The sequence below is a fragment of the Odontesthes bonariensis genome, chromosome 1 (assembly GCF_027942865.1).
Source record: "Odontesthes bonariensis isolate fOdoBon6 chromosome 1, fOdoBon6.hap1, whole genome shotgun sequence".
Lineage (NCBI taxonomy): Eukaryota > Metazoa > Chordata > Actinopteri > Atheriniformes > Atherinopsidae > Odontesthes > Odontesthes bonariensis.
In genome coordinates this window covers 12764028-12791523 of record NC_134506.1, presented here as the reverse complement: position 1 = coordinate 12791523, position 27496 = coordinate 12764028, and the positions used below count along the sequence as shown (strand labels likewise).

The following is a 27496-nucleotide window of genomic DNA, read 5'->3' as shown; positions in this document are numbered from 1 at the left end:
AATTTTTTCTTTGGTTGCGGAGTGGTGCCGTACGGAGAGTAGTCTTGCATGTAGGTTCACTTCACAGAGTCTATTTTTAATCCACGTAAAGGCTCTACCAACTGAGTTGAAGAAGGATTTGGCACTATGGCGTTAAACCTAACCATCAACACAAGCAACCCGCCTTTAGGTGAGTGGCAGCCTGCACTGAATAACTGACACTACTGCCTCAATGAGCCACTGTCCATGCACGCTGCCTGTGACAGCACCCCGGCTGCTTTATCTGTTAGCATGTGTCATCATAACAAATATAGGGAGATGAAAAAGAGTTTCCGCCTCCCGAAATTAAAGTATTGAACCTGCGGTTATGATTGTCTTGTAATTGTACAGACACGAATACAACTGAACAACAGAATTACATTTTTTTTATTTTGGTTATCTCAAAAACCAAGCAATTATAGCTGCCTTTTTTTAAATTCTAAAAAATGTCTTGATCATAGACCAAGCATTTCTCAGTAGCAACGACTTTAACCTGACCCACATGTGGCGTTAAACTGTTTGGACGGCATGTTCCTATTAGACAGAGGGGTGCTGAAGTTATCTAATGTTACTCATGATGAATGTTCCTCTCGGCGTGTTACAAGCCGAGAGCTAGCTAGCGTGTAGTCGTGGCACCCTCAAAACCCCAACATGTGTGCAGGTTGTGAGAACGTCCTTTTCAAAAACAGCCGCCACGTTCCACAATACACTTCGACTTTCGCTGTGAGACCCATATGACTTTGATTTATTCCACGAAAAAGTCTTCATGAACTTGAGAATGACACAGCGAGTACTCTCAATGGGAATTGGCTGTCACTAAGCTAACTGGTTAGCTCAGCTTGGCCGTGCAATGCTACATGATGTTAGAACCTGTAAAGAAGCCGACACATTGTTACAGTTTATTTAGTCGTATTCAACGTTTTGGAAGCGCTTTCCATAGGATGCTATAGAAGTTTTTTGTACTTAAATATGCTCATTTAATGACTAGTCTGGACTAAAACCGCGCCCCCTTGTGTTCGTACTGAAAATAACAGGCTGATGCAAGCAGCCTGAAACGTGGAATACGGGATGGGGAGTGCATATTTCTCTGTATGAACCCTGGTATCTGTTTCGTTTGATCGGCACCTCTGCCTTTTATTGGAAAGTGAAATGTTTCGCCCTGTGGTTGCGTTGACCTTAAAACAAATGTTTATAGAGGTAAACCTGTAGTGCACAACATTTGAAAGGAGCTCCAGATGTTGTTGACAAAGCCGATTGACTGGAATCATTGCAGTTTACATGCTTTGCCCCACAGCACCAGCTCAACCGGTTGTCAGACATGAAGAGATTCCAATCTGCCGTTTTTTGAGCCCGTCCTTGCTCACTCAATTCTGAAGCCATGTTCGTCAGACTTTTGCTCTGAAAAAGGAAAAATGATGCAAACACTATTTTCTCCTTGGTACTGCAGGAGCGCTTTTGGCTGCAGAGCACGTGAAGAGCTCTGTACAGGTGTCGGTGGAGGAAGGCAAAGACACCAGGCTTCACATCTCAGAGTAGGTCATTAGATGATTAGGCAAAAAGGACATTCTGTAAAACCAAAAACATGTACATGTGAACATGCAGGATGTCTCAGTCTTTGCTCGCTTCTCTTCCTTCAGTTCAGTCCAGTTCAACGATGCTAACTCCATCTGCCGCTACCTGGCCCGGGTGGCTCCTGCTCTCGGCCTCTACGGAGCCAACATGATGGAGCAGACTGAGGTGTGTGCGTTTGCTCGTGTTTGAGGCGTTATGCAGCGACTTAGAAGTTCTGATCCTCATCTGAGACTGTGTCTTCAGGTGGACCACTGGCTAGAGTTCAGCGCTCGGCGTCTGTGTGATCAGCCCCGTCTGACCGGAGCTCTCGGTGAGCTGGACAAGGCTCTCTCCCTGCGGACCTTCCTGGTTGGACACGCCCTCACCCTGGCCGACCTGTCCGTGTGGGCCGCCCTCAAGGGTAAGCCACAACCAAGATGCACCTGTCTTTCTCTTTTTCTCAGTCGGCTTCATATAAGTTTTTGTTTCGTTTCCGCGTAGGTCATAGTGAATGGCCGAGCCAAGGCAAATCTTCTCCCCACGTCAGCCGCTGGTTCTCTTTCCTGAGCTCGCAGGTTCCTTTCTCTGCTGTGGGTAACAAGTATGCCAGTAAGAAGGCTCCAATGAACAAATCAAATGTAAGTTTTATTTCAGTTTAAAGTCATGTGAAAAACAAAAAGTAAACATGCTTTTAATTCTTAAGTTTTATGTGTCCAGTTGTGGTTTACAAAAATTCTTCTGGTCCTTATCAGGCCTTAGAATTTAAACATATTACTTTGTGCATTATATATTTAACAAAACTTTAACTTTTAAAAAAGCTCATACTGCTTCCACAGGAAACAATAGGGTCAGTAGAAGCTTTGTCATGCTACTGTTCTGCAGCATTCAGCTGTGTGTCAACACAATGTCAATGAGGAAAGACATCAGCAACGATCTTAGAGAAGCAACTGCTGCCCATCAGTCTGGGAAACCTAATTAGACCATTTCCGCAGTATTTGGAATAGGCATGAGCTGGTTATCGGGTTCAAGATATAACACAGTATTAAAAAGTCAAGGTTTCAAAACCACTAAAATTTTCTGTCATACCATGAGCGTTTATTTATTTAAATTTTAATTTTTTTATGTGACGTCTCACGCCGTGTGCAGCTGCAGCGTAGTGCCCTTCCCCCGCGCACCTCCGCTTGCTTTGAGTGACAAGCAGGCAGCTCTGCAGGCTGTATGATGGCTGAAGGACGCGAGCCCCCCGAACCTTTCCGCCCGTCTGTTTTTTTTGGTTGCCACGTAGTCGTGCACCAGTCAAAATTTGTATCTTGGCGCGCGCAGAGAAGGACAAACAGGAGGGACTAATTCGAATCCAGACTCAGCGAAGAAGTGCGGTACAGACACCTGTAAGACACTGCACTGAAACAACATAGGGACCACATCAACTCCCAGAACTCGTTGATGGAGATTAGGAGAACTTTGGGGAATTTGCTGTTGTTTCATTCACTGGAAGTGGCTTTGACTATATGAAAAGGGCTAAATAAAACCGATCTATTAATATCATTGTTGCATCCTGAAAGGCAACGATAATTCCCAAGTGTGTCCACTGACGCACACTGTTTCATAACCGATGGAAAAGTTTTTTATTTTTCTTGTTTTTACATTCAGACATTCAAAATACACATTTTAGAGCTGTAATCAATACTGTGAAATCGTGATATTTTTGCCTAAGGTTATCATACCGTCAGAATCTCAGACCGGCCCATGCCTAATTTGGAGTCCATCATTCTACATTAAGAACGATTATTTACAAGTGGGAAACGTTCAGGACAGTTGGCAATCGTCCCATGAGTAGATGTCCCTGTAATTTCATCCCAAGGTCATACTGTGCTCTTGTTCGTGCTACATCTCAGACTCTGCAGGCCTCAGTTGGCATGTTAAATGTTAAAGTTCATGACAGCATAATTAGAAAAAGACTAAACGAGTGTGGCTTGTTTGGAAAGGTTGCAGGAGAAAGCCTTTTCTTCCTAAAAGGAACATGGCAGCACAGCTCAGGTTATATTGGCACCAACACCTCAAACCAACTGTCAAGCACGGTGGTGGAGGGCTGATGATTTGGGCTTGTTTTGAAGCCACAGGACCTGGGCACCCTGCAGTCATTGAGTCCACCATGAACTCTTCTGGATACCAACATTTTCTACAGTCAAATGTGAGGCCATCTGTCCGACAGCTAAAGCTGGCCTGAAACTGGCTCATGATCCTCAGGGTCTCCGCGGATCCATAAAAATCATTTAAAAAGTCTTAAATAAAAAAAACTTTTTTGAAGGTCTTAAAATGTCTTAAATTTCGCCGATTTTCGAAGAGTGGCATTAAATTTCATCTGGGCGAAATGAAAGAAAGATATGTCTGGAGAGTCTATCGCTCTGTGCACAATATGGCGACCGTTGACGTTCGAAGTTTTGTGTGTGCGCCAGTACTTCCGGTGAAAACTTCCGGTGATTTGACAGCTAGCGCGTCAGGTTAGGGCCAGTGGCCGTAAACAAAGGTTATAGCCGAGAAGAAAGATGATAATATAACGTAGCTAAAAAGACTAGCTTTCTTCAGTAGCCTAATGCTTACCGATATAGCAAGCCTAGCAGCCTCGTTGCTAATGCTAGCCGCAGTAACGTTACCAACCATACCCGACGTCAAGGAGTTAGCTGAGCAGAGGCAAGATTATGGCGGGGCTGGCATAGTTAACTTCATAATGGGTGAGTGCAGGTTTCATTCACTTGTTTTCATTCTTTCACAGGATTGATTCACTTCATTGGTTTATCCGATTGCTGGCCGCCGAGCCATTATGTGTCTGGGTTTGTGTAGGTTACTGATAGTCAGGTTGTGTGATGTGTGTGTGAGTGTGTATTTTTTTCTATGGATACGTGCCATTGACTGTATGAGTGGTCTGTGCTCGTTTTTATTTATTTGATTAGATTGGAGATACTTTATTAATCCCAAAGGAAATTAAATTTTGTTGTGTGGTTTATGCAATGCAAAGTCACTGTCCATAGTCTGTGCTTCACGTGAGTTGTCCAAAGTTCTGGTTTAAGTTAACTTGGGTAGTAAAATTGTTTTGCTAGTTGTAAAAGCACAGTAGACATAACTCGAAAATTAGGTTCAATTATAGATTTATTTTGCTCAGAGCCTCAGACAAACAGACAGACAAATGGCAGCAAAAACCCACTCCTTCGCAGAGGTGTGACAATTGGGCACGATTGTCCAGTAGTGTGTGGTGTTGCCTTGGGTATCACTGAAGCACACATTTCACACTGGACTTTTTTTCAACACCGAACAGCCTAGAGTGTAGTTTTTATATATATTTTTGCTGTGGTAATGGTCTTGATTTTTATTCTTAGAGTTCTTAAAAGTCATTAAATTTGTTGATTAAAAAAATGTGCAGATACCCTGGATCCTAAACACAGCAGCAGATCTACAACAGAATGTCTGAAAGAGAAAAGAATCGAGGTGTCGCAACGACCTAGTCATAGTAAAGACCTCAGCCTGATTGTAATGCTCTGGTGGGACCTAGAGTGAGCTGTTAATAACAAAATGCCTTCAAACTCAGTGAACTAAAGCAGTGTTATAAAGACGAGTGGACCGAACTTTCTTCACAACAATGTGAGAGACTGAAAACATCATACAGAAAAGAAATGCTTCAAGCTATTGCAACTAAAGGTGTTTCTACAAGCAGAATCATAACGTGTGCTACGTTTTTCAACACTGCTTCTTCATTTAGGCTTAGTCATTTATCAGTAAATAACAACACAGTGTAACGTGTTACTCATTTTAGGTAGTATTTACCTCAGATCTGGTAAGGATCAGGGAATTTATTCTTTACTTAGTCGTGACATGTGATGTCCTGATATATGTGTGTGTATGTTTGTTCTGTAGTCAGATGAGAAGAAGCAGGATGTTGGGAAGTTTGTGGAACTGCCAGGAGCCGAGGTGGGCAAGGTGGTGGTTCGATTCCCCCCCGAAGCCAGCGGGTAAGGCTTGACAGCGGGTTTTTAGAGGAAGTTCCAATTTTGCAAGTAATTTCTGAAACTGATGTAGTTACGTTATAAAGTCACAGTTTAACTGGCTTTGTTGTCTCTGTGTGAGCAGATATCTGCACATCGGTCACGCCAAGGCTGCCCTCCTCAACCAGCACTACCAGGTCACGTTTAAAGGCAAACTCATCATGCGCTTTGACGACACAAACCCTGAAAAGGAAAAGGAGGACTTTGAGAAGGTGAGATTTCCATGGTAACGGAGTAGATAAAAACATGGGCAATCAGTCATATCATATTTTACAGAATGAAAAGAGCTGTGTTGACATGAATCAAAAAACAAACTAACCAATTGTATGTGGGAATGTGTCTTGATTAGACCATTCTGGACTCAGATTCTAAATATGGTAAGTAGCTGGCTTGGAGCAGAGATTCCCCTAAGTCCAGAGCTCTGTCTACTGGGGGACGAGTCTCAATTACCCAATAGAACCAAATGTTTCTGTAATCTCAGTGGGTACAACAACAGCTTGTCGAGTCATCTTAAAACATTGGAAGGCATCAGAAATTCCACATGTGAAAGAATGGGTGTGTGCAATGACTGAAACTGCATCCTATGAATGTATGCTTAGTAGATTGAGTGGTGATAGAAAGGAGGGGGTGACCCCCTGGGGCAGGTTTTGGAACTATATAAAGGTAAATGATGACCCCCACTAGGACTCTGGTTTTCTTGTTTTGTTGTGCTTTCCCCAAGTGGGATCCTGTAATACTGTATGCCTCAGCAGTCAGATATCATTATGTACTCACCCTGTCTTTGTATCAGCTGCCTATTTTTGAGACAAATATGTGCCAAGTCGGTTATTTGAATCAATTCTTACTCATATACTACTTGTTCTTGTATAAAGAAACATGTTTAATTTGCCATGTACCAAGCCTAAGAAAAGTTCAATAAAAACTTTAATTAAAAAAAAAAAAAACGAACCAAATGGTTAATATTTTTTTCTTCTACATACTGTATCTGTCCTTCGCCTCAGGTGATCCTGGAAGACGTTGCCATGCTCCAGATCCATCCGGACCAGTTCACCTACACAAGTGACCATTTTCCCATCATCATGAAACTGGCAGAGCAGCTGCTCTCTGAGGGCAAAGCCTACATCGACGACACCCCTCCCGAGCAGATGAAGCAGGAGAGGGAGCAGCGCGTTGAGTCCAAATGCAGAAGCAACAGTACGTACGAGGAGACCCACAGCCGTTGCTACTCGGCGGATTCTGAGGCCGTACAACATGCAGATTAACGTTCATCTTCTCCCTCTTTTCTGTAGCCGTGGAGCAGAACATGAAGAAGTGGGCGGAGATGAAAGCAGGGACGGCGTACGGTCAGACGTGCTGCATGAGAGCCAAGATCGACATGAACTCCAACAACGGCTGCATGAGAGACCCCACCCTCTACCGCTGCAAGAACGCCCCCCACCCCCGCACTGGAACCGCCTACAAGTACTTGAATTTAGTCAATCTAGGGGAGGGTCCAAAGAGATTCTTAGACTGTGTGACTTCCATCGTGAAGTCACCCCCTGCTGAAATGACGAAGTACCATTGCCAGCGTCAGCCCAAGCTGGTGCAGTCTGTTTGTGGCATGAGCGAAGTTCGTGGACAGTCACAACATCAATGTGTCATCTCACTGTATATTGCAAAAAGAAGCCAACGCGGCACATAAAGAATAGAAGCCAATAGACCGACATCCTGAATAAGCTTCAGAGTGGCTGAAATATGCATGACCACTTCTAGTCGGAGTAAAATCTGATCGAAAACATAAAGAACATGATGTGTTTGGTCTTTAGCGGTAAGTTGAAGTGGCAGGCTTTGTATTCAGGCTACTGTTAGCTGGACTCATCACGTTATCACATTAATTCAGCTAGATCTGTCAGCCGGGAATTGTGATTCACATACATTGTGTGTCTGCCCTGAAGGAACCTCGGGATCTTGTTGCTGGATCGCTAACCCTAACCCACCTCGTGTCCCTATTAATCCTTTTCACTTATTAATGTTATTTGTTTGACTATGTTTCCCACAACATCAGAGTAAGAATGAGATGTATAGAGGATGAAGTATAAAGATAACAGAAAGCTTTTAGTGTTCCCAGAGTTTGGAAATAAAGGACTCTTACTATTGCTTTTGTCTTAATCCATAAGGACCCAAGGTGACACAGGTGTAACAAATGATTAAAACTAAAATAAATTGATCAAAAATATACCATGTAACATGTAACAATACAGATCTTTGACACTTTGTGGTGGTACTTTAAGTTTTTTTTCCCCAGAAATGTGATCCATGTGGTCCGTTTGGTTTTTCTTACATTCTATAAAAATTTTCTTTTAGAAAAAGTGGGTCTGGGTTCTTATGAGTTCATAGGTTAAATGACTCGGCCAAAGGTTTTTGGGCAGAACAGCAAAAACATCCTATTGTGAACCATGGTAATGGCAGCATCATGCTGTGAGTTTGCTTTGCCTCCTACATGCAAGACAAAGTGAATATCGTTCTTTCGGAGAAATCTAACCGAGGGATATAGAATTAAAAAAATTCCCCTCCTTCACTTAGGGTAACTAACTGTGTATGTTTTTCACATGGCGGTTAAGATGTGAACTGACTTTGACGGTTACTGTAGTGAAAATATTTAAGTTGATTATTGCACATCTTCAGATTATTTAAACTGCCAACCCCACCTCCCCTTTCCTCCAGAGTGTACCCCACATACGACTTCGCCTGCCCCATCGTGGACAGTTTGGAGGGTGTTACCCATGCTCTGAGGACCACTGAGTACCACGATCGAGACGATCAGTTCTACTGGATCATCAGTGCTCTGCGTATCAGGAAGCCCTACATCTGGGAGTACGCCAGACTCAACCTCAACAACACAGTGCTGTCAAAGAGGAAGCTCACCTGGTTTGTCGACCAGGGATACGTCGATGGATGGTATGTTTAGTGAAGTTTATCTCCTGATGTTTTTTCTCTTAATCTCTATTTCCCTTAAACTTCATGTCATCTCGTCTTCCAGGGATGACCCTCGCTTCCCGACTGTTAGGGGAGTCCTGCGGAGGGGAATGACTGTGGATGGTCTGAAACAGTTCATTGCAGCTCAGGTACAACTCTACAATTAGTCAACAGGCTTGTTAAAAATGTAGGCTTTTTAAAATCTGTTTCACGTGTACTAAAGAAAACACTCATGGCACGTAACAGGATGCTAAACTCTGTGCCTACGCTGACATATTTTTGTTTTTGTGTTCCTGTGTTTAGGGTGGCTCTAGGTCAGTGGTGAACATGGAGTGGGACAAGATCTGGGCCTTTAATAAGAAGGTACAATTTGAAATAAAGTTTCATGGCCTAAATGCAGTGATTTTTAATCATAACCTTTGCGCCGTTTTTTGTTTGAAGACCATTCAGCTTTGCTGCAGCAGCACAAATAAATACAGAAAATATGTTTATCATTTACTACCAGAGTCGTGTTTCACAGGAAATCCACCCTGATATGTAAAACCTGTCAGTTCTTGAGTTTTACTTAGTTTAACAAGTTTTACAGAGCACAATGAAAATAAAAAAAAGTCACCAGGTCTTAAATTAGGTAAAGATAACATCAGATGAACAACAACACATTAATAAGAGGAGTTCATGGTGGACTCAATGACTGCAGGGTGCCCACGTCCTGTGGCTGCAAAACAAGCCCAAATCATCAGCCCTCCACCACCGTGCTTGACAGTTGGTGTTTGTGCTGATATGCTGTGTTTGGAGTCATCTCCATTTTGCTCTCAGCTGTCCAAAGGACATTGTTCCAGGAGTCTTGTGGTTTGTTCAGATGTAACTTTACAAACTTAAGCTGTGCTGCCATGTTCTTTTTAAAGAGAAGAGGCTTTCTCCCGCCACCCTTCCAAACAAGTCATACTTGTTTAGTCTTTTTCTAATTATGCTGTCATGAACGTTAACGTTTAACACGCTAACTGAAGCCTGTAGAGTCTGAGTCTAGCAATTTTTCTGAGCCTTGCACAGTCTGACAGTGTAGTGTGTTACACATTGTTGTTCATATGACGTTTTATTTGCCTAATTTTTAGACCTTTTCAAAAAAAAAATTACATCCTGTTACATAAAACCTTTGAATTGGCTCGATTTGTACTTCTTCACAAGAATGTAAATGTCATAAGGTTATCGCACATGTGATACAGTTACAGTTTTATATTTCTTAGTTTTGCCTTTTGGTTTTGGCTCCATCAAGAGAAAACTACTTTTTTTCCCTTTAAAGTTTTGCTACAGGTGTGAGTATACGCTACATTGTTGCAGTGTCAGTCTGTCAATCCTCCATTTTTGTCCAGACTGAAATATTTGCCAGAAATAAACTGAGTTAGCGACCACGGTCAGTATTATGCCTGCGTAACATGAGTGTTCTCAAACTGCCAATGCTAGCAAGCTGATGGTAATTCACTTGATTAACACTTAACCAAAACAACTGCAGCACAGCCTCAAAGGGCTGCTAATGGCTCTGTAAAGCCATTCTGATGAGCTAAGATAAAATAAGATTAGCTTGTATCTAAGCTAGCTTTTTGATGGCTAAGGGCTTCTAGTGGAACCTTGCTTTTATGCACTGGAAGAGTAAGGGTCACTCAAATACAGCCATTAACTGTAAGCAGACAAGAATGTAGTGTACATCATGAATGAACATAGCATGACCTGACAGGTTCAAGCCTGTATTCCATGCAGGCTCAGGAAATGTCCGTGGGCGTCACCGCTAGCATGGCTTCTATCTGCTTAGCTCTCGTCATATTATCACATGCTTCCAACGCCTCTCCTCTGCCTCATTTTCCACTCTCATCCCTCTCATTATTTCCTACTAACTGCTAAAAAAAACTAACTTGTTGCCTCATTTCATCCCACAAACCTGTTTGTGTTTTGTTGTCTCCATTTTTGACTGTCTGGACATCAGCGTTGCTTCCTCTGTGTGGTTTTTCTTGCTGGCACTCGCTGCTCCATCCCAGAGTCGGTTAGAAACTATCAGTTCTGGTTGTGTAGAGAGACAGATGCTCAGTCCAGTTTCATTTACAAGTCCATGTTATGCTACTGACAGTCAGGTGGATACATAGCAGGTGGTTAACTACCTATATAATGCTAACAGTAACAGGCTTCATATGCATGTACAGCTAACCCACTCCTCCCTGCCCTCTTCAGACAGTGTTTTGCCACTAAAAAGTCCTTCATGTTATCGTGGGGATATTTATAGTTGCTGTATGTTTAAATGTGGTAACCAGCGTTCTTTATCAATATTACATTTAGTTATTTGCATTGTTTAATTTAACTGGAAATGGCACCTGTTTATGAAAACCCTGAATACTAAATTACAGACTTTTCCAAGTGCAAGATGTATTAACATGCAAATGAAAGACGGCTTTGTTTGAACCTCATGGACTTCACTTTAACTTCCACCTGAAATAGTTTTGAAGTGGTGCCGAGCAACCGACAAACACAATAAATCTCTGAAATTGAAGTTGTTTATTCAAACACACCCACCCAGTAACAATCAAACAACTGCTCTTCTTTGAAATATTGTAAATATTAAGCATGTTTACATGAAACTAGGGGAAAAAAGATTTTTTGTGTAGTCAGACCAAAACCTCGCTTTTAAAATGAGGTAAAATTAGGTTCTTAGGTATCAGAAGGTTGTGATTTAGTTTGTTTTCTTATTTCGATTCAATATCGATTCAAATAATTCAGTGTCAGTATGAACTTGGCTTGGTTATAAAGAGGGTTTCACAAAAGTAATTGCAAGGATAAATGAATAAAGTCCACTTTTTGGTCAGGCACATGAATAAAAGCTTCCGTGGAGCTTCTCTCGGTCGGCATACTTTCTGTATCCAAAATGCTGCCACACACCTGCCTTCAGGTCTGATGGTGCTGCTGCTTCCGCCATGTTTTCCCTCTCCTCTTCCCTCAGCCGGCACAGGTTCTTCCCGCCACATGCATGAATCTCGTTGCGCAGGACTAGTCACGTGAAACTAATCTCGCAACGATTGCGCAACGGGATTCCGAACTCAGATGATGCCAAATATAATATATCATAAAAATCTGCTCGGTTATTTTATGAATCGATGTTGAATTTTTTTTTTTTGAATGAAAATCGATTTGGATCGGAAATTAGATTTTTTTTTAAATATATATATATATTTTTTTTAAATGCATGTTAACACATTAGGCCGATTAAAGTCATACAAAATCGAGCTTTTCAAAACTGAACTAACTCACCACGATAACGCAGTTGAGGTTTTGACCTCCGACAGGAAAAGTTCAGAAAAAGCAGAATTCGGGGAATACTTTCCCCACGCAGTCCGTGACACCACAGTGTTCGACTTGATTCCACACCTGCGCATGTGGACGGTGGTCCAGTGAAATGGCCAATTCGAGCTGTAACTGTAGTTCATTTAACTGTAGTGAGTGTAAAGAAATGCTTCCTACTTGGAATAATTTTTTTTTTTTGTCAGCATCATAGCAAAGCCAGGAATTCCTCTGAATCTGTACCCTTGTCTTTCATAGTGACAATAAAAAATGAGGCAGCTGTCAGTAGCTGTGTTTTAGAAGTGGAGCAGGAGTGCTAGCATCTGAAGCTGAGACGTGGTTTATTTAGGTCTGGCACGGTTGGTCAGCCTTTAAACTGATTTGATATGTCTTCCCTCTTATGCTCAATATGATTTCACTTTCCACTTCTGCTTCTCCTCTTTTTTTGATTTCCATGTGTCCACAAGCAGCGTTCTGGCTGTGTAGAATGATTTAACCATGCTGGTATCTGTGGTCACAGCAGCAACTTTGCTTAGCCTTGCTGGTTCGCTTTGCTTCTGAAAAATAAAATAATTCATTGACACAGTTTTTAGCCATTTTTCAGATAAAAGGAGCGGCACAAAGTGGGGGTTGGTCAGAGAAACAAAAACAGGAAGGTTTAACGCGTGCAGAAGTTTAAGTGAACGGTCCATTCTTTGTAAATGTGTCTGTTCCTCTGTCTTCTCTCTCTGTCCCTCCCTCCTTGTATCTGACATTAAACAGCATCTCACTCTTCTGTTTCCAAGCTGCCAGTTAGCTGTCTGAAGGTACTCCTCCTCCTCCTCCTCCTCCACCTCCTCATCTTACCCATTCTCACCCACCCTGCTTTTGCCACGCGCTGGCTAACAGTACCTAAAAGTCCACCTGTACTATTATACCAGCCAAACAGATATTCAGAGAGGAATATGAAGAAAAATGAATGAATTAGGTTTTCACTGTCAGCAAGTGTTAGGATAGATTCTTCATGGCCTTGATCGGGAATTTCATCCCAAAAAATACTGTCCAGAGTGATATTCAGCATGTTAAAGAGACTCCATTTTATCCATGTTAACTTTCCTAATTATATGAACATTTACAATAAAACGGGAGATTTATTTATTTATTTTTACCCTCCATGTCTTCCTCTCCAACTATTCCTGACTCTCTCATGCTTTTCTCAATTGTTCATTCTTGTTCTTTTTGAAGAAGTTCTAACAGATCTGTGCTGAAGGGCTCCTGTCTAGATGTTCTCAACAGAAAGTGATCATTTAGTCAGGATGTTCGTATAACCCATTATGGACTTGTTTATGCTGCTCTTTAGCTGCCGGCAGAAGTGAAAACTGTTTAATAAGATCAGGTTTTTTAAGTGTCTAAAATGAAAGGGAATTACAGGTTTAATGAGGTGGTAATGATCATTGTTGAAATGCCTTGAATGTTCTGGCTTAGATGGCATCAAGAGCTTTGAGTATCATACTGCATTCAGCTGTGACCAGCACGGCAGTCCTGACATCACTGCACTGACCTCATTTATTGGCTCTACATTGTTCTGTAGAACTCGTTGTAAATGCAAAAGACTCCGGGACTGAACTAATCTTTTAGCTCCTCATAAAAAGCTCCTGGGTGTTAAAGTTCCAGGTGTTGTTGTGTCCAAATGCGGCTCTAGTTTCACTGGAAGACGAAGAGGTTTGCAGATTTTCTTAAACAACCTGTTGTTTGCATTTTGCCCGGTTGGTTGACGTTTCCCCATTTCAGATCATTCATGCTCAGACCGGCTGGTAAAATGGTAGAAGTGGATGGTGACTGAAAAAGCAGCAGATTTGAAGCTTGTGCCCCCCAACCATCAATCAGACATGATTCACTCATGAGATCAGCTTTGTCTTTCTCTTCGTGTGCCTTTCCTTCTTCATTTGCTACTCTTAAGCTGGGCTGACGTTGGACAGGTTTTGGTTTGTTTTCAAGAAACTTTTCAGTTGCATTAATTCCTGCTTTGTCTTTCCATTACTCAGATGTTGTATTAAGTGCTACTCCTCCATTTCTTTGACTGACCTGTGTGTGTGTGCGTGTGTGTGTGTGTTTCTTTTTCTATGTTGCTTTACTAGGTCATCGACCCAGTAGCTGCCAGGTACACGGCTCTGTCCAGCTCCTACATGGTTCCAGTTTCTATCCCAGAGGCGACAGAAGAGATGAAAGAAGTGGCCAAACATCCTAAGGTTAGCTGCTGTTTTTTCCTACTTTGTCTGATTTTTTTATTTTTTATTTTTATTTTTTACAAGTGCTGAGACAACAAAACGCAGTATTAGCTAGCTTTGCTTCTAAGGGTTGACCAGCTGTGACAACTTTAAATCGTATCCTCAGCAGAGCAGCGAGGCCCTGCCACATGTAGGTTCATCTAGAGCTGCGCAGGCCTCCTCAGACGCTTCCAACAGAGATGCCATCTCTTTTGTGCGTGCACAGTTTGGAATGCGTTACAACTCGTACGCTAAATTTTCTATCCAACTTCAAACATGTTGGATGGAAAACACCTAAAATTACAACCAAAAAAAAGAAATCTGTAGGACAAGTTCGGTCATATGATAGGCGTGGAATCGGTAAAAAATGGCACGAAAACTCACTTTCCATCCAAAATGACCGCCTTCCTGTGGACATGGGACCATGGCGGCATGAGACTTTTTTGTGCGTCTGGGCATGATGAATGAGTGTACCGAATTTCGTTGTCCCACGCAAAACTAACCCGATGCGGGGACCATTTTTAAGCATTGTAGGGGGCGCTACAGAGTCAATGAGCGACTCCCAAAAATATAAAGTTTAGATTCTTTCATGTCGTCAACTGGCAGGTGGTGCTTGCAAAATTTCATGAGTTTTCGAGCATCTTTTGCAAAGAATAAGAAGAACGGAATAATAATAAACCTTACAGATACAATAGGGTCCTTGCAGTTTCACTGCTTGGTCCCTAAAAAGAACAAACCAAATTTTTTATTTCATTGCTTGAGAGTGAAAACGTGTTATACCAGTTAAAGCTATTGTGCAAGTGCAATGAAGCAAGGTTCAGACAAATTGAAGTGAATTACTCTTGAGTAGTTCAGCAGTCTCCATTGTAACACTGCTCTCTGCCACCGAGCTTTCCGTCATGATCACGGTTAATTTCACGGATTGTTTTTCTTCATTTGTGCTCTTTTGTTTACTTCACTCTGTTACACATTTATCTCCTGCTTCTTTTGGCTGGAAAATGTTGCCCACCACCACACACTTTTCTCATAGAAACAACTCTTAAAAATCATAGCAAATGTCAACGTGCAGTAAAAAAAAAAGTCACAGACTCTAATAGTCTGTTAGACCACCTTTAGCATTTGCTGTGCCATTGCCTTCTAGGAGTGTCGCCCCCCCCCTAGATTGGGGGGAAACCAAATCTAGCCCGATATCTAAAAACTGCAGCATCAGTCTTATGAATAAGTAAATTGTCGTCTGTTACTTATGTGAGAGGGCGCAGGATGCGGTTCAGTGATAGCCGGAAACACCACTGAGGTCCCTGTTGTGTGTATATCCATCCAGAACCCAGAGGTGGGAATGAAGGAGGTTTGGTATGGACCGCGAGTTATGGTTGAAGGAGCCGATGCTGAGACTTTCTCAGAGGGAGAGGTGGTCACTTTCATCAACTGGGGGAACCTCATCATCACCAAGATCAACAAGTAAGCTCAGCCACTGTTCATCTGAGCCCCATTGTTGACATGCCCTCTCATCTGTTGACATGCTCACCTTTCCTCACCGCTCAGGGGGGCTGACGGGAAGGTTGTGTCCCTGGAGGCTCGCCTCAACCTGGACAACAAAGACTTCAAGAAGACAACAAAGATCACATGGCTGGCTGACACGAACAGCGCCCCCCTGCTGCCCGCCGTCTGCGTCAACTACCAGCCGCTCATTTCTAAAGCCGTCATCACCAAAGACGACGACTTTAAAGAGTACATTAATAAAAACAGCAAGGTGAGCTCTTTGCGTTGTATGTGCAGCATGTGTGTGTGAAATTCTCCACTTTTATCTTCAAAATGTCAACCCTTGACTTTCTGGCTCTCAGTTGGAGGAGAAGATGCTTGGAGATCCCTGTCTGAAGAACCTGAAGAAAGGCGACATCATCCAACTCCAGAGGCGGGGCTTCTACATCTGTGACGAGCCCTACGAGCCAGTCAGGTAAAACGTTTTAAAAAGCACCCGAATGTCCTCAGTTGTTATTCCTTTTCCTGCATTCTGTATCAAGTGTCCTCGTTTGTGTCTGTAGTCCGAACAGCTGTAAGGAGAGTCCTTGTGTCCTCATCTACATTCCTGATGGTCACACCAAGGAGATGCCAACTGCTGGATCCAAGGATAAAAGCAAGAGCCAGGCCCCCAGCAACACAGTGAGTGTTTCTGGGAAGAGCAAAAGCATTCAAATATCTTTTGAATATGTACCAACTACCTTAATCCTCAGTTTTACCTATATGCAAGTTCTCTGAATGATCCAACAGTAGCACCCAGCGGGAAGTTGTCCAACTTTAAGCCAGACCTCTGCTATTAACCTCAAGTCAATTTGCTATAAGTATGCTCGGGATTTTGTTTTGGTCAAAGCATTCTCTAGTTTTGGATGCAACATCTAATTAATGAAAAACAAGAGGCTTCAGCAGTAGTAACCAGTAAAGCTGGAGTTACAGTTGACGCGTCTGTCACGGCGGTGGCGGACCGTGACGTCAAAATGATGTATCAGGCTTGGCGCTTCTCTTGAAAAGACGCCGCAGCGTGTTGTCGTGCACCAGTCGATTTTTGGAACTTGGCGACGCCAACAACGACAGACCGGATGAACCATTTTGAGGCCAGGCTCAGTGAGGAAGTGTGTTTATACAGGCACCTGTACGACACTTCTGTAAAACAACACAACATGTAACAAAACAACACGTAAACTCCCAAAACTGGTGCACAGAGATGGGCAGAACTTTGGAGAAAGAGGGAGAGTTCTGTAAGAGAGTGTGGAAGAAGCTACGGGACAGATACGTGAAGGCAGAGAAGAGGGCAGAGACTCAAAGTGGTGATGCCGGGGGCTTCAGACCTTCACCTCTTAACTGAATTAAAAAATTAAAATGATCCGAATACTGCAGCAGTATCATTAATGTATTCCTGCTCTTGACAGTGGCATTGTTTTCTTCTCCACTTTCTTCGTTGTAGAGTAGCGGTAACCTTCACGTAGCAGCGCCACCTCTGTGACGGAGAATTATAACTACTGGCGCATCGATTTGCGCCACTATATGTAGCCGGCACGAAATCGTGACGTGATCAACACCGCTCGCGCTAACAGACGCGGCAACCATGCTAGAGCCTTAATTCAAAGGCATTGTCCTCATGGCTTTCAATCCCAGATTTTAAAGACGCTGAGGAAATATTAGTTATAACTGGGAAATTCTCTCTTCGACTCCTCGGATTAAATGCTACCAGTGAATTACTTGCTATTCTTCTCTGTCCTCTTAGCCTGCCACCACTACCAAAGCCCCCTCAACCTCTGCCCCAGCCCCTGCGCCAACCTGTAGCACAAGGCGAAGCTGTTCGCCAGATAAAAGCTGCCAAAGCTCCTAAAGAGGAAGTGGACAAGGCAGTTCAGCAGCTGCTGTCTCTGAAGGTAAGTTAAGCTGAGTAAGATGAAGACATTTACCGTTGTGTTCAAATGACAAGCAGCCTCATCCTCATTCAATCCGCAGGCGCAGTTTAAGCAGCAGACTGGTTTAGATTACAAACCAGGCATGGCTGCTCCCACCCCCACACCGGCTGCGGCCGCTCCTGCCGCAGACCCCGCCCCCTGTCCGTACACCCGCGTGTCCCAGCAGGGCGAGCTGGTCAGGAAACTGAAAGCCGAGCAGGCGCCCAAGGTAAGGGACACTTTCCCGTCCGTGGTCATGTCCACATCTGTTTGTGTAACCACCACTCGAGTCCCAAGTCGTTTTTTTTCTTTTTTTTTTTTTCTTTCTTTATGATATAACCTCCATTTGTCCCGTCGTTTGTCCTCACTTATTGTCCAGTGAATTCTTGCATCAAAAGTCATTTGTGTCGCCGCCCCCTGCTCGTGTCCCACGTCACTTGTCCAGCCGCCGTCCTTCTCTTTACACCATTTGCATGGCAGTCAAATTCAATCCCAAATAGCCACAACTATAAATGAGTTTGTTAATGGTGCCAGGACCAGATCGACGCTGCAGTGAAACAGCTCCTCGCTCTGAAGGCGGAGTTTAAAAAGCTCACAGGTCAGGATTACAAACCAGGCGCGGTCACAGCCACCTCCTCAGCTCCGTCCCCTGTGACCTCCTCTTCCTCCTCTTCCTCGGGCCTGTATGAGCGCGTCGCCCAACAGGGAGAGGTCGTCAGGAAACTGAAGTCTGGAAAAGCCCCCAAGGTATTCAGATGCAATATTGCGTAGATTTGCGTTGGCCTGTTGCAAACTAACTATGAGTTTATTGATAGTGACAGATATGAACATGCTTCAGAGATGAAATGAAAAGCAGTCAGCTGTCACATCACAGCCTTAATGTGGAACTATGGGTGGAACTGCGGCTCTCTTGCACAATACCACCCATGGTGCTGCTCCTAAATTGGGATTGGACAGTTAATTATTTATTATTTTAGCATAGATGATGTGGCAAAATTTGAAAAAGGAAGTTGTAGTTTGACATGAAAACGGATGATGTTGCTTTGTATTTAATATTGGCAGGTGTTTGCTGCACATTCATTACACAGTTAGTCATTTCAGTTAAGATGACTTGAAAACTAGTTATGGCATTCGTAATATTTACAGCATAATGGATGCTTATCTAAGAATCTTAATTTATTTCTCTGTTCGGTATTATTTATGTCTTGGCCCTGATTTATGAGTTATAACAAGAATTTCTTTAAAAACACCAAAAACAAATTAGCTTGACATGCTAGTTGGCCTACAGCCACATTATCGTAAACCAAGAGGGCTAACCTGGGGGGATTCTAGGATCAGGATTGTGATTCAACACCAGATTAGAGGCAACTTCCATGTCTGCAGTTAGTTTAATTCCTTCGGGGGGGAATAATGACACAATACTAATTCTGAAAGATGGATAGTTGCTACTGAATAATGCTAATGTAAGCTCAGATACTTTGTCTAATGACGAAAATCAGTGTTTTGTTTATAGATGTACATGAAATGTGAACATTTAAAAAAAACGCAAGATAAACTCGTTCAAGTTGTCTCTCTCTGTTCCGAGCTGTGAGCCATGATGACAGAACAAAGAAAAGCACAGGTTGTGGGAGCAGATCGGTCAGACATTAGATGCTGGGGACAAGAATGACGCGAGTGCGATAAGGCTGAAACTGTGTGGTAAAAAAGAAAGTGCTGCATCTCCCAGAATGTTGTGATCTGGGACCACTAAAGCCCCTGAAAGGAGTCCCACTTAAAACTGTTTCTTCAGAAGCCTAAAGTAGTGTTGGTGAAACGCCGTCGGGTGGTTCTTCTCAGCACCCTGTCAGCGGGTTTCTGTCAGAAAAGTGATATGTGGACACAGGCCATACATGATTCTAAAAAAGATATATGAATTGTGTTGCAATTTACATGTACATGCTTCTCCAGGACCAGATCGATGCGGCGCTGAAGCAGCTGCTTGCCCTGAAGGCAGAGTATAAACAGGTCACAGGCCAGGAGTACAAGCCTGGAGCTGCTCCAGCTCAGAAGGCCCCAGTCCCGGTCCAGAACAGCCCCCGTCCCACCTCATCTGCCACTGGCCTCCATGATAGGGTTGCTGAACAGGGAGAGGTGGTCAGGAAACTGAAGTCTGAAAAAGCCCCGAAAGTAAGATTTACCTGATTATCCATCTTACAGTCTTCATAACATTCAGTAGTCCTCCAGCAGCTGGTGCTGCTTTAACTAAGTTTGTCTCTTCTTTCTGGCTGTTTGTCAGGATCAGGTAGATGCTGCAGTCAAGCAGCTCTTGGCTCTAAAGGCAGAATACAAACAGCAGACTGGACAGGATTACAAGCCTGGGACACAAGCCCCGGCGAGCCCTGCGCGGACCCAGGCCACCTCTGCTTCCACCCAATCCAACTCTTCTCCAAAGGCCCAGGAGCTTTTCTCACAGGTGGCCCAGCAGGGAGAGCTGGTGAGGAAGCTGAAGGTGGAGAAGGCCCCCAAGGTAAGGGAGCGGTCCCAAACCATTTTGTTGGTATTTCCAAGAGAGTGAGAATAGACCTGGTACTACTGTCAGTGCAGGTCTGCACTTTGACTTCACTTTATCACCTTGATCTTGTCCTACATCAGGACCAGGTGGACGAAGCCGTGAAGTCGCTTCTGGAGATGAAGAGCAAGTACAAGTCTCTCACTGGAGAGGACTACAAACCAGTGACTGCTGCTGGAACCACCGGAGGAGAAGACAAAAACCGCAAGGAGAGGGAGAACAAGTCTGAGAAACAGGGGGGAGGAGGAGGAGGAGGGGGGAAGAAGGGTAAAGGAGACAAAGCAGGTCAGGGTAAGGAGTCATCAGGAGGAGCAGGAGGCTCAGGAGAGGGTCAAGGCCCCAAGAAACAGACACGGTGAGAGACTGAAGAAGGATACTTCCACCAGTGATTTATCTTTGCTTAACATTACCAGCTGGTTTTGTATAACATTCGACTTAATACTGGAGAGTTGTTTGATTTCGGGTAAAATAATAGTCGATCTTGTAAACATCATTTTAGTGATATTGAGGAACAAAATGTTATTTTACTTTTTGCATCAAGTGCAAGTGAATCTGTTTACTGCAGCAGTTTCTAAAAAACATGAACCTGTTTCCAGTTAAATGTTTGTGTCTGACTTTAGTGCAGGGAAGAATCTTTGTGTCTGAAGGAAAATGTGCTGCACATGAACACATGTTGAATAATGGCATGACATTTACGGTTGGTTGTCTTCAAAGTTAGCTGAAATGTACTGGAAATGGGAACTTGGAATGTTGAGCAAATAAAAAGCCTGTATACTGAGTCACTTTCTCAAGCTTGTGTTTGAAAGACGCTATAGTTGTTGAAGTGAGATGCTTTTTTCTAAAAAAAAAATTTAAATTTATTTTAGTCAAAAGAATTTAATGGTCAACATACGGACACTAGCAGTTGATTGATGTGGGATTTAGCAGGACTGCTGTTGGTATGAACAGGGGTTCTGCTGCCTGGCGGTCTTAGTGCCTTACTCTGGAGGAGTAAGACGGACGTGTTGGTACTTGGGAATTTTTATGTGGTCATAGAAGATGAATCGTCTCTAAGCACAACCCTGCGCTGCTGGGGTGTAATGACTGAAGACGGTTTTTGTAAACAGATGTGGTGAGTCTGAGTAGTTGACGTGGTTTTCATCTGCATCATTCATGCTTGTTGTCTACTGTCAGCCATGAAAACTGGCTTTGCCGTAGTAATAAACTACTAATTGTATGTTTATTAATTCAGCCATGGTATGGCTCACAGAATGAAAGACTTTCTTCTGTTGGCAGCATTGGCTTGTAGTGAAAGGATTTGACAAACACTGGATGGATTGTTTTGGTGCACATTTTCAGAAGATGTGACCAAAATCACTCACCTCTGCACGGTGTGACATGATATGTTTAAGGCCATCAGCCATTTTATTCACTATTTAACGCCCGCAGACAAGTACTTGTGGCATTAATGAGTCAGAAATCTGAGTCAAAGAGATGAATGGGAGAGTGAACAAAGGGAATTATACCACACAGCCAAGGAGATTAAACCCATAATTCTTGTGAGGAACTAACTTTTCATGTTGTGCCACCTGCAGATAAAACTTGTTGCAATATTTTAGTTTGCTCAACACACAAGTTGATATCCGAATTAGTGCTTTCTACTTGGTGCTAATTAGCACATGTAAGGATGTTAACACACTAAACTAAGATGTTGAATGTGCTCTATATTTTGCCTGCCTGGTATTGGCTTGTTAGCATTGTTATTTGTGCTAATTAGCGAATCTTAGTATGCTAACATAATAAGCTAAGTTGTTTAGCGTGTTATATACTGTATGTGCCTGCCTAGCATCAGCATGTTAGCATTGTCATCCAAATATTAGCATGCTAACAAAGTAAACAAAGGTGGTGAATGTGGAATATGTTGTGCCTACCAGGTCTTCGTGTAGCAGCACTGTCAGTGTGAACATCTTAGCATGGCACAGGCTAACAGAGCCACAGGCAGAGTTGTAGACTTTTTGGGAGTTTTTGGCTACTTAGTATCCTATAAATGGTAAAGGCCTTCAACACAATAGGGTTTTTAGATGTTAAGATTTTGATGTAAGATGTGAAAAGTACAGAAAATAACTTTTGTTCCTCAGACACAAAAAAAATGTAATCATATAGTGCCTAAAAAGGTTTTTTTATATATAGAGATATATATACTCGCCTGTTTTCTGCAAAAATCTAACTTGCTTTGAGTGGCATTATTGGTTGGACTGGGAGGTGCATTCATATTTCTGAAGAATGAACAAACTAATCATGCATGACCAGACGTAGTGTTTTAGTTTCCCATTGTCACCGTGAATAACAAAATTAGATTTTGACTTGAGAAAGAAAACTGTGATGCCTTAAATATGAATTGCTCCTGAAGTGAAATTATTGTTCACTCCATTTATGCTTGAAATTAACTGTACTTATGATTTTTAATAAAGGACTTTTCATCTTAAGTTTGTTTCATACTATTTTTTATGTCTTTTGTCAGGTTGGGCTTGGAGGCCAAGAAAGAGGAGAACCTGGCTGACTGGTACTCTCAGGTGACTTTTTTTCACTCTGATACCATCCTCTGAAATAATTTTAAAAGGTACAGCCTGTCTAAAATGTATCTTCTTCCCCTTCAGGTCATCACTAAAGCAGAGATGATAGAGTACTATGATGTAAGCGGCTGCTATGTGCTGCGTCCCTGGGCGTACTCCATCTGGGAGGCTATTAAAGACTTCTTTGACCGGGAAATTAAGAAGCTTGGTGTGGAGAACTGCTACTTCCCCATGTTTGTCTCTCAGGCTGCCTTGGAGAAGGAAAAGTCCCACATTGCGGACTTTGCTCCAGAGGTAAATGGCACTTTTTTTTTTATGCTGTCATCTAAGTGTAATATGAAAAGAAAGTGAATAAATCTGCAGATTTCAGGTATATTTAATCAAAGATATGAATGACTAGAATCCAAGGATAAAAACGGAGCAGAGATTGTGTCTAATGTACTCTTTACTGATGGTGTTTTCTCCTATTTCAGGTTGCCTGGGTAACTCGTTCAGGAAAGACTGAACTGGCAGAGCCCATCGCTGTCAGACCCACCAGCGAGACAGGTGTGAACAGCGGTTCTTTGTTAGAGTCTGATTTATAATGGAGTCCTGAAATATTTACCTTATTTTTAACTGAAGCTGCTGATGCATCTTTACTGATTCGGCTATTTTCATTGACTTCAGTAATGTATCCGGCCTACGCTAAATGGGTCCAGTCCCACAGAGACCTGCCAATCAAACTCAACCAGTGGTGTAACGTTGTGGTCAGTGATCAAAAACCCCCCCCACCATACTCCCTCATCTGTTCTTGATAATTACAAGATTTCTGGTTCGACGGTCTTTCATTCCTTAAAGCGATACTCCGGAGTAGATTCAACCTGGGGTCATTTGAACCGTGATATCCAGCCAAGTAGCCCACCCGCAGTTTTTTCGATATTGGCTGAACATCAGCTGAGTTATTGAGTTATCCCGAATAGCTTCGTACAAGGGTTAATGGATCCTGGCAGTATCTCCAAAATTACCACACTAAAATCACATGCCATGACACCAAACTTCTACAGTAGGACAAATATGGTCTGTACTCACAAAACGATGCATTTGGAAGTTTGAAAATAGTCCAGGAGTTTATTATTATCAACACAAGCCTGATAGCTTCTCTGCAGCTAAAGCTGCGTCGACGTCACTTCTGGGAGCTGGGAGCTTCAAAGTAAGATGAGGGTTGATCTACTACTGTAGACAACAAAGCAAGGCTGCTCAATTTCTCCATTAATAAAATAATTTCACAACTCTACAACATAAAAATTCATTAAAAAAAACATGTAGAATATAGCATATACTTTGTTGTCTACAGTAGTAGATCAACCCTCATCTTACTTTGAAGCTCCCAGCTCCCAGAAGTGACGTCGACGCAGCTTTAGCAGCAGAGAAGCTATCAGGCTTGTGTTGATAATAATTAACTCCTGGACTATTTTCAAACTTCCAAATGCATCGTTTTGTGAGTACAGACCATATTTGTACTACTGTAGAAGTTTGGTGTCATGGCATGCGATTTTAGTGTGGTAATTTTGGAGATACTGCCAGGATCCATTAACCCTTGTACGAAGCTATTCGGGATAACTCAGTAACTCAGCTGATGTTCAGCCAATATCGAAAAAACTGCGGGTGGGCTACTTGGCTGGATATCACGGTTCAAATGACCCCAGGTTGAATCTACTCCGGAGTATCGCTTTAACTTACTCCTTCGTGTGCCTGCTTGTAGAGGTGGGAGTTCAAACACCCTCAGCCCTTCCTGAGGACAAGAGAGTTCCTGTGGCAGGAGGGACACACAGCGTTTGCCACAAAAGAGGAGGCAGCTGAGGAGGTAACAGACCTGCCGATGCAGCTGGAGAACTACAAATCTGTCTCCGTCCACCACGTTTAACAACAGGCAAAACTGAAACTGAGCTGCCCTAAAACTCTTTTTTGTCCCACATATGTAGGTGCTGCAGATCTTGGATTTATATGCCAGGGTGTATGAAGAGCTGATGGCCATCCCCGTGGTGAAGGGAAGGAAGACTGAGAAGGAGAAGTTTGCAGGTGGAGATTACACCACTACGGTGGAGGCATACATCTCTGCCAGCGGCCGAGCCATTCAGGTAATACATTGGGTTTACCCCCTTGATCAGAATACACTTAAGTAGGCAAGTTTGATCTAATTAGAAAAGCAAATGGTGAATTTGTATGATGCTTTGTCATTGACCTTTCAATATGGTCTCTGCAGGGCGCTACATCCCACCATCTGGGCCAAAACTTCTCCAGGATGTTTGAGATCGTGTTTGAGGATCCTAAGAGGCCTGGCGAGAAGCAGCTGGCTTTCCAGAACTCCTGGGGCATCACAACCAGGACAATCGGTGTCCTCACCATGGTCCACGGAGACAACATGGGGCTCGTACTACCACCAAAGGTGGCCTGTTTGCAGGTACAATCAGTCACACACCATTGAGGAAAACAGCACAAAGCGTTCAGGGACATTTAGACTTTTCTAACTGACAAAGATGCATTGATGTAGCCACTGGGTACAGAGGATTTGCTCAAGTGTACAATGTGCCCAACATTTCTCTTTCTTTTCGCAGATTGTCATCATCCCATGCGGGATTACTGCATCCTTGCCAGAGCAGGAGAAGGAGGCGCTGTTGGCCCAGTGCTCCAAATACCTGAGCAAGCTGCTGGATGCAGGCATCAGGGTGAAGACAGACTTCCGAGACAACTATTCCCCGGGATGGAAATTCAACCACTGGGAGCTAAAGGTCAGTCATCACTTTCAATAGTAATCATTGTCGTTTTTATTTAAAATGAAAACTTGTTAGCAATTGGGTGGGGGGACATGAAATTCAGTGATCAAGAATAACAAACACTATCTGTACCTTTATCTTTGTTTTTGCTTGTCTCTCGATGTAGGGTGTTCCTGTCCGTCTGGAGGTGGGCCCCAAAGACATGCAGCAGAAGCAGTGTGTCGCTGTGAGGAGAGATTCAGGGGCGAAGGTGACGATTCCAGAGGCAGAGGTGGAGAAGAGGCTGGTCGCCATGTTGGAGGACATCCAGAACAGCTTGTACAAGAAGTAAGACAAACGGCTCCATTTATGCTTGATTGAGAATGGGCTTTTTTTTTTCTTTTTTTTTTTTAAAGCTATCAGCTTTTTTAAAGCCTATCAGATTAATTACTAAATGCTACATATCAGTCCGATTTTTTTACATGCATGTGCAAAATGAATTAAGATTACCCAGTGTTTCCACTGCCATTGCTGTCAGATAGCTGCACTGTTGATCAAAACTTAGCTGTCAGAGACAAACACATAAATTGTTTCATGTGTGTTTGTCAGAGCTTCAGATGACCTGAGGACTTACATGGTGGCTGTAGACACAATGGAACAGTTCCAGAAAGAGTTGGACCAGGGAAAAGTGAGTAAAGCAGTCCACACACACTGCATTGTCTGTCCTCATCCGAATATATAATCTATCATACATTTGTCCTGCTTCATAGATCGTCCAGATCCCATTCTGTGGAGGAATTGAATGTGAGGACTGGATCAAGAAAATCACTGCCAAGTACGTCCAACATACCTGTTGAGACCTTTTGGGGGAGCTAAAGGCAACCCAGCTGACCTCATTTAAAGGGAATTAGGAGATTAGTTTCCATAAAATATGCATCTCAGCTCAAACTGTCATTTCAAATAGATGTGTGAGGATTTCTGGTTATACTTTGATAATTTCAAGCACTAAACATATTGTTGTGCCTTTTTTTTTCTTTTTTTTTTTTTTGTCTCTGCTGTAGGGACCAGGACCTGGAGCCTGGAGCTCCATCCATGGGAGCCAAGAGCCTCTGTATCCCTTTCTCTCCCCTGAAGACCCTGCAGCCTGGCCAGATGTGTGTGAGCGGCAAGGAGCCTGCACAGTACTACACTCTGTTTGGACGCAGCTACTGAAACCCTGCTCCTCCAGAACGAACATCTGTAGAAAAGGGCTTTTCCACCTCCTCTAACCCTTTTACTTCCATTCTGATCTCATGTGGGTCTTTAAGCTACCTGTGGTATACGACCCGTGGGGTTCACAATTGGGAAATGCTTTTCTTTTCTTTTCTTTTTTTACATGTTAACATTGATGTAACGCAGTAGAAAGAAAATTGAGGCAAGCGCAATAGTTTACTTTTACAATCTGTTACCATCCGTTTTTTCCTTTTTAGTAGCTGGTTACTCTTTAAAGGCCATCCATGTCAGCAGTGTACTTACTGCCTAGAAACAGCAAAGGGATGGAAATGTCTAACTGTCAGGCAGGTTTGTCCAAATCGAATATGTCATCTTCTTGAGTCCTAAATATAGCTAGTTTAATGGTTTTGGTGATGATATATAATTTAAGCAGGTGTTGGCCTTTTGAAATCTGTCAAAACTCATAAGAACTTCGATGAAAGAAATATCCTGAGAATTTTACTGTCTAGAAAAGCACTCTTCGCTGGCCAACGGTTTCTATCTTACAGCCAAACCGTCTCAGGAACTCTGTGGGTACTCAGGCTTGCAGTTAAAGTTTATTTCTTACAGCCTTGTCAGCTCTGCTGGGTGTCTGGTTGTGTGACTCATGGTGATCTCTTGGAGCCACATCAGAAACAAGTGTGATGAACTGGGTATGTTGTTAAGTCAGTAGTGATGTAGCCACCTGTCACTTATCTCCCACTAATAAACTCTGCTGCCTGTGTATAATAAAATCATTTCCATGGCAAAATGACTTGTTTGAGTTGGTTATTGATTGCTGGTGTTGGACTAATGTATTGTAAAAATATCAACCTACAGTGTTTTTACTTGTTATTGGATAACTTATTTCATCAAACTTC

The 27496-nt window shown here is 42.9% G+C and overlaps 1 protein-coding gene across 1 annotated transcript; it reads left to right on the top strand.

The window, feature by feature from the left end:
• Positions 1–27390, top strand: eprs1 (glutamyl-prolyl-tRNA synthetase 1). The gene is given in 36 exon segments (XM_075472629.1): positions 1–169; positions 1466–1550; positions 1656–1755; positions 1834–1990; positions 2071–2207; positions 5479–5573; positions 5692–5818; positions 6608–6800; positions 6896–7067; positions 8310–8543; positions 8626–8710; positions 8865–8924; positions 14000–14110; positions 15450–15586; positions 15671–15878; positions 15970–16082; positions 16171–16288; positions 17388–17440; positions 17442–17535; positions 17615–17782; positions 18088–18300; positions 19501–19719; positions 19829–20059; positions 20185–20456; positions 22602–22653; positions 22738–22947; positions 23127–23199; positions 23320–23399; positions 24395–24496; positions 24615–24770; positions 24896–25093; positions 25248–25421; positions 25573–25733; positions 25995–26073; positions 26156–26220; positions 26447–27390. Coding segments are annotated over 36 exon segments (4926 nt in total). The 5' UTR covers positions 1–126; the 3' UTR covers positions 26598–27390.
• The last annotated feature ends 106 nt before the right edge of the window (positions 27391–27496 follow it).